The following is a 7,508-nucleotide window of genomic DNA, read 5'->3' as shown; positions in this document are numbered from 1 at the left end:
TGATCAGCTGCGAGTAGTTCATCGACAGATGGGAGCTCGTGGTCTGACTGTTGAAGACATCAATGGCAGCTGCCAGGGCTGCTTTGTCATCTTGAAATTTTCTTCTAATTTTGTGCCTTCTCTTGTTGCTTTCTAAACAATCAACATAAGAAAGATTATGCAGGACTCAAGTTACATTCCGTAATATGAATTTAATTGTGTATCATTTTATTAACTTACCTGTTTGATGGCAGAGACTGTATTTTTGTGCTTAATGCTTAGATAAAGGCCTTGAATCTTGCCCTGAAGGCCGGTAGCATCTTTTGCATCTTTTGACTCTACAGCATAGAACATTTTATTGTCCTTGCAAATTAGTTATACTGTGCTTACTCACATTTGAAAGTAGTATAAAAGATTCAAATTTGAAAAACAGACAGTAACACAAAACAGTACAAAAGAAAGAATGTTTTACCTGCGGCCCACTGCTGCACATCACCGTATCATCCTGTATTTTATCCATAACATCAAGCACAGCCTGCAGATGTGCAAAGCTCTCACATTCTTCTTTGATTCTCTTTGTTGTCTAAATCATTGTCAATAAATTATAATCTTTCATTTTCATGTGTTAGTATGTATTTGTAGATGCAAGTAATTTTAGGTCTCTTGAACAATCAATAAGAGGGTTGATATTTGCATCACTAAAATACCTTGATATACACTACCGGTCAAAAGTTTTGAAACACTTACTCATTCTTTACTATAATTTTTTCTCACATTTTTGAATAATAGTAAAGTCATCAAAACTATGGAATAACATAAATGGAGCTATGGGAATTATGTTGTGACTAAACAAAATCCAAAATAAATCAAAACTATGTTATATTTTAGCATCTTCAAAGTAGTCACCCATTGCCTAGAATTGTCAGAAATGTACTCTTGACCTTTTCTCAACCAGCTTCTTGAGGTATTACCCTGGGATGCTTTTTAAACAGTATTGAAGGAGTTCCCATCTATATTGGGCACTAATTGGCTGCTTTTCTTTATTATTTGGTCCAAGTCATCAATTTCAAAAACTTTTTTTAATTTTATTTTTAATTTTTTTTTTAATTAAATTTTAGTTTTATAATGAAATAAATTAATATGGTGGCACAATTATATTTTTGTCTACAAAACTAATTTCAAACATTTAAGCGTACGCCTTCAGATCAAAAGATTTTTAAGATTTCAGTCAAGTGTTTCAAAAATTTTGACTGGTAGTGTATCTTTGGGACAAACATTTAGCCAGGGTCTCAGGCTTCAATTTGTTCCATGCAGATGCGAGAACAGTGAGCATGTCTGAACATGCTAATAGTACATTGTTGGTTGCATAAGAAAAGTGTAAAAAAAAAAAAAATAAATAAAAAAAATAAATAAAAAAAAAAAAAACGTATATTAGAGCCATCCCTTACAGCAAATGGAAAATAATACTGTGCAGGATGTTACATTTATGTATTATAAGTTGTATTTATCAATTAATCTCACTAGCTTTGGACATATATTTAGTGCAAATTGCAGCTCTCGACAAAAAGGAGCAGACTTGCTCAACCTCATCTCCAATTGTAAGGCCAGCTCCCTCTTGATTTCTTCCAGACTATTTTACCTAAACAATTAGAAAACAATTGTTATTGAAACAAAATTGTATGTCCACACCACAAAAAAATAATGAAAGAAAATAATATTACCTCACAACTCCAGTCGTGTTCTTTGGCATGCATAACAGATAGCAGTGGGCGTATACTCAACAAAGGCCTTAACTCAGGACAGTTAACCACGACTTTTTGCAAGTATGCACAGGAAAAATGGCAGAGTAGTTTTTCCAGAGTTAATTTTTTTCCCCTCAAAAATAGTTGTTTTTGCTCTATTTTGAGTGTACAGAGTAAAATGTGTCAGTAGAGTGGGAGCGAAATTAAAGAGTAACTGTGACTCCTCCCCAAAATTATCCTCCCAAAGTTTAGTTTATCCGCCATTACTGTTCGTCACGGCCATCGCGATCGCTGCCGTTTGTGGGTTTAGAAGAGAAGTTGCGCTTCTACTGGATGTTAAAGTAAGTAAAGTTTCAAAGTCTTATTCATTTTCATAATATTCGCCTCTGTTTTGAGATCAGTTTGCCACGTTTTTTGAATATTATAGAGATAGCTTTCTCATGTTAACTTGATGCGAAGTTTAACGTGAACGTTAGTGCTCGACACAATGCTAGCTAATGAGGAAAATTCACTAATCACTTGTTAGATGCTGTGGTGCACCAAAACTTTACTAAAACCTACTTTAGCTAATTTAATGTTAGCTTCACTGTGGAGGCAAACACATAGCCTAACCTTAATTTAAGCTGGCCTCAAGAACTAAGTTAAGCAAAGTTATATTGAAAGCAAAAAGCTAACATATAGATTACATGAACATTAATTGACAACAGTGAAACTAGCTAGCTGCCTATCAAATGTTTGTCCACTAAACTATTGTGACTAGCGGCTCGAGTTGTGCACCACATGTACTTGACTCTGTAAAGAGTTAAGTTAACGTTAGCCTTAATTGGATTGCTGGAGGCAATTTTTATGTGGGTGAGCATTGAGCACCATGCCTTAACAGAACTATTAGACAGTTATTACAAATTAAAAACACATTAGTGAACAAAGATAATTCATGTTGTGTAGTGCACTAATGCCTGTTCGGTAACACTTTAGAATACTGTTCCGTCATTAATGAATAATGGGAAACACAGGAACAAATAACCCACTAGTAATGACTCAAGTATTACCAAATCCTTCAGAAGGAATTACTAATTATTTTGATCAGTATTCTAAAGTGAAAAGCATGATAACTCCCTAATATTGACTGAAGTCACTGTAAACTTTTGAGTCTTTTGTAAGGTTTTGGATAGTAATGACTCAAGTGTTACCCTACTACATCCTTCAGAAGGAACTACTTATTATTTGGATCAGTATTATAAAGTGAAAAGCATGATAACCCCCTAGTAATGACTGAAGTTTTTGAGATTTTAGTAAGATTTTGAATAGTAATTCTTTCAGATGGATTTGGTAATACTTGAGTCATTACTAGTGGGTTACCATTACCTTATATTATACATTATTCACATTAATTATGAACTTGTATACAGTAGTTCTTAGTAGTCCTCTGGGAGGTATGAAAAAATAGTTATTGAGTAGCTAATAGTGAACTACCTCATTCAACTGAACGCTATTTCTTACTAATTCGTTAATCAGAATTTCTTGTTAGTTAATAGTAGTTACTAGAATGTTAATAGTGCATTACTCATTTGTTCCTGTGTAGTTATTCATTAATGACCGAACAGTATTCTAAAGGGTTAACGAATGTTCTTTTTTTCATCTGATTGTGAGTGTTATCGCCTTTTGTTTAACTTTGTCTTTTTGGTTCCTTCAGGATGCAAACCAACAATGTTGTCAGAGTGAAGTTCAAAGATAGCAAGAAATATATTTTTTCTCCAACACCTTTTACATTTCAGATGTTTTTGGAATGTGGTGAGAAATAACAAACTTTAACATTGTTAAAATCTTTAATAATTTTCCCTCTGAAAAAATAGTTTTTAATAGTAATAAAATAAGTGTATGATTGTATCTTATGGGGTATAAAAATAACTGTTTGTGTTTTTTGGCATTGCTGTCCTTTGTCAATTTGCCAGTGGTTTGTCTTCCTTCAGTTGCCAAGAAATTTGATCTTCCTACAATGGACGTTAAAGTCTTTGATGACTCGAAGACAGAAGTTGATGAGGAAGCATTTGAATATCTGCTGACACGACCAGACCTTGGTGTCCTAGAAATTTTCATCCCAGGCACAGCAAGTTTTGATGGTAAGTTGTTTGACATGCTTATTATGTTTTGTGTTTATTCTCAGCAATATTCACCAATTCACTGATTTGCACAGGCTAATATGTCTATTGGACTAATTCTTAATAGCTGTGTAGCATGCTATCAAAGTAGTATGAACAGATAATCAGACCATTGATATGGTTTATATTGAAGATTCTTTAAGCTCAAGCTCATTAGGAGATGCTGGGGGCACATCAGAGTCTGATGACACAGCAATGTTGATTAGAAGTCCTCCTGAAAAAAATCGAGCTGAGGAACGTCGTCTTGCCCAAGTAAGGATCACCAATCTTGCCTCTGAATTACATCTATATAGAATTACTTAAATAGTAAAGATATTTGGAACTATATACTCTTGTCAGTTGTTAATTTCTCATCTCTGCTCAATATTACATCATTTCCCTCTCCAGATGGTCGAAGATATCCTAAAGAGCAGCCCTGGAGGCGAGAAGGTCATAAATGAATACGCTCGCACTAAAAGTCTGTCAGATGGCAGAAGACGTGACGTGGTGGAAATCTTGGTAGCACATTTGACAAATGAACATGGGTAGGTTGTTCATACAGTAATTTGTAAATTGATGTTTATGATGTTATGGGTTGTAATTGGTTTATGTTTTTGTGTGTAGAACAAGCCCTTCCCGACGTTTGAAGGAAGAATATGCGAAGGGAATCATCTCCCTATTCCCATACTTGGCTGACCCCAGGAGCAAACTTGGTTATGTAAGTAGCTTTTGCCTCTCAATCTTTTTGATTTACAGGAGGAGGATATACTCTGTATATTTCAGAGTAAAGATTATCTACATTATAATTGATACGGCATTTATTTCCTTAGTCGTGTAATGTATAACAACTAGGTCTGTGTATTGTTCTGGTCATAGGAGCATTATTACAATGCAGAAGATGGAAGTGGATATTTGGCATGGAGAATTAAAACGCTGCAGAAAGAAGGATCAGAGGGACGGATGAAACGCCCACGGCAACCACAGACAGGTGCAATATTTGATGTTTAGTCAGTGCTTTTATTAGCTTGGCTGCAAGGCTTGAATAACTTTTTTTTTTTTTTCAAATGAACATACAACTTGATTATTTTACTCATCTTAACATTTGTGACTTGTCTTTGAAGTATTCTTTTGTTCCAAATTGGTCTGTCATTAAGTCATATTGTGAATGAGGTCAAGAGTTACATAGTATATAAGCGCTTTTCTTTTTAAATGCAAACATGCTTTGCATAATCATCAGCGTTGGGTAAATTTAAATGTCACTCTAGGATATATGCATGTTTTCCATGTTATTTCCTGTCATGTATCTAGTGTTGGTATGTTGTGCTTTGGAAAGAAAAGGGACTACAAATGTGGTTTTCATATTGTCTTAAACACTTTCAGGTGGGCCAACTGCTGACAGGGATCCCTACAAAGAAGACAGCTGGTTGAATGATGAACGTCAGTGTCAGGAAGCAATTGCCCTGATGAAGCATACAGGTGATGAGGCAGTGGTAAAGGAAAAGATGAGGTTAACACTGGCCTATCGCCAGAAGATGCTGCACGACCCTAAAGAGGCACCTGATATTCTATCCATTTTCCCGCGATTCATGGATATACCAGGCTTGGTATGTGAGACTTCAATTGTTTAAACAAACAAACAAATATGAAATCAAGTGCTATTGTTGTTCTGCAGTAACACAGACTCGTTAGGTAAACAAAGTGAGTTCCTACTGTGGTACCTACTTTAATTATCTTTGTTATTTTGTACAGATTGATCAAGATTTTGGACTTCTATTTGGTGATGCGACCTCTGCAAAGTTGTTGGAGAAGTGGTCTACCAACATAAAACCACAGGTTATTGCACAGAGCCGTGGCCTCACACAGACTAGTGAGCTCCAAGACCTCATCCAAAATGCTGAAGCCACTGAAGTTGAAGAAGGTAACTATTGTGCTATACCCTAAATTGTTTTAGAGGAAGTTATGCATTCATGAAAAGCATAGCTTTATTCAGATATATAGAGTTTCAATTTTGGTCACAACTTTACCCATTAGACATGCATGATTCATATGCAAGTTATGCAACACAGACTTGCAATGGGTAAACTGTTAGAATGATAATTACCTGTTTCTCTAACATTTCTACCCTGATCTTTTCTCAAAGGCCTAGTACAGGAGTTGCAGATTTACAGTTTGAAATTGTTTTCATTTGGGACGCATGGTTGACATGTTGTAGATAAAGTTTAACTGTATGACCGCATTTCAGTATCTGTAGAGGTTTCACCTTAATTCATCCACACATCTGTTGTCATCAAGACTTGGCCATGAATGTGCTGTTAATACTGAATCTGTGTGCAGTATAAACTAAGGTACTGGAGTGGTTAATGTATTTATACCAGCACATCATCCAAGTTGAAGTTAAGTTAAAATGAGTAGGAGGGTATGTTCAACCCCTTCTACCTAAAAACCAAACCTAAAAGCCTATTTTTTATTATTTTTTGTTTATTTTGTTTTCCGTGTCTCCAGGTTGGGACAGCGATATGTCTTCCATTCTGATGCTGGTTCACCTTTTGCCACCCTCAAGTCAAGGCCGCAAAAGACCGGGAAAAATCTCAGCTAGACAAGCATGTGATTGTCTTGTGAAATTCATCAAGGTGAAGCTACTGATGAAGCTGATCAAATGACACTAGTTCATAATGTCGTGTTACTATGTGACCTTGAACATGCTTACTTCTCATACAGGTTCTTAAAGATCACCTGTCCTTTAAATTATTGTTCTTGTGCTATTATTTTCTACTTAACACATACTTAGTAACAATCTGTTGGAAGTATGTAATAGAGAAACTTGGTGGAAGACATCACTGTATCTTTATTCATGCTGTATATTGACTTTATCTGTTAAGTCACATTGGCACTAATGTGTTTTCATTCTTTTACAGACCGGAACCAGTATCCAAGGACACTTGGATAGCATTGGAGAGAGTCTCCAGCCATATCTACTTGTTGTTGGGCCGAAGAGAAGTAGGGTCCAGTCTTGTTTTATTGTAATTGACCAACATGCTCTACCCTGTAAGGCCTCTAATTCACTGGCCTGTGTTGATGAGCTTTTCAAAGCTCACTTTGTCTTTGGCACCTTATACTGTCAGGAATTGACCAATGTGTATAGCTTTCTGCAAACCACTGTCTATGACATAGATGTTGAAACCACCAAGGTGAATCCCAGAGTGGCTGAGTTGAGAGCTAGAATGCTCCAGTGAGCAGATGAATTGTTTCATTTGTAAAAGGGGGCATGCTAGTGCCAATGCCCTTATAAGGCACTTTAAGTTAGTTCATGGCCTTTGTCCAGGAAAAAGTCTGAAGTTAAAATGTGCTCTAAGAGGTTGTTCACATGTTTACCATAGTTTTTCTGGATTACGAAAGCATCTCAGCAAGTGTTGTGCAATTGACAGTTCACGCACCGATTATGGTGAAAGCTCATCCACCACCAACTCCATTTCATTAGGGGATGTAGGTGTTTTACCAAATCAAAATTCACCTTGTGAGTCTGTACTCTTAAAAACAAATATAGTAAACAGTTGTGCAACAGTGGTAGCTGAACTTAAAGTTGCTGGTGTCGCAGAGACAACTATTAACTATGTTGTTAGTGCTCTAGAAGAAGTGATTGGAGACATTC

At 35.9% G+C, this 7,508-nt stretch overlaps 1 protein-coding gene across 2 annotated transcripts; it reads left to right on the top strand.

Moving 5' to 3' along the window:
- The first annotated feature begins 1,833 nt into the window (after positions 1 to 1,833).
- Positions 1,834 to 7,107, top strand: LOC127439370 (uncharacterized). Of its 2 annotated transcripts, none has more exons than XM_051695619.1 (11): positions 1,834 to 2,062; positions 3,415 to 3,512; positions 3,674 to 3,841; positions 4,014 to 4,132; positions 4,268 to 4,404; positions 4,484 to 4,577; positions 4,736 to 4,847; positions 5,240 to 5,463; positions 5,609 to 5,777; positions 6,362 to 6,489; positions 6,775 to 7,107. In XM_051695619.1, the coding sequence occupies exons 1-11, from the start codon at positions 2,055 to 2,057 to the stop codon at positions 7,090 to 7,092; spliced, it is 1,575 nt and encodes a 524-aa protein (XP_051551579.1). In that variant the 5' UTR covers positions 1,834 to 2,054; the 3' UTR covers positions 7,093 to 7,107. The 2 variants fall into 2 exon arrangements, with proteins under 2 accessions (XP_051551579.1, XP_051551580.1); XM_051695620.1 differs by having other exon boundaries at positions 1,836 to 2,062; positions 3,692 to 3,841.
- Positions 7,108 to 7,508: the final 401 nt, after the last annotated feature.

Source organism: Myxocyprinus asiaticus, unplaced genomic scaffold (genome assembly GCF_019703515.2).
Source record: "Myxocyprinus asiaticus isolate MX2 ecotype Aquarium Trade unplaced genomic scaffold, UBuf_Myxa_2 HiC_scaffold_127, whole genome shotgun sequence".
NCBI classification, from domain to species: Eukaryota; Metazoa; Chordata; class Actinopteri; order Cypriniformes; family Catostomidae; genus Myxocyprinus; species Myxocyprinus asiaticus.
The sequence above is the reverse complement of the archived record's forward strand: the minus strand, read 5'-3'. Positions and strand labels throughout refer to the sequence as shown.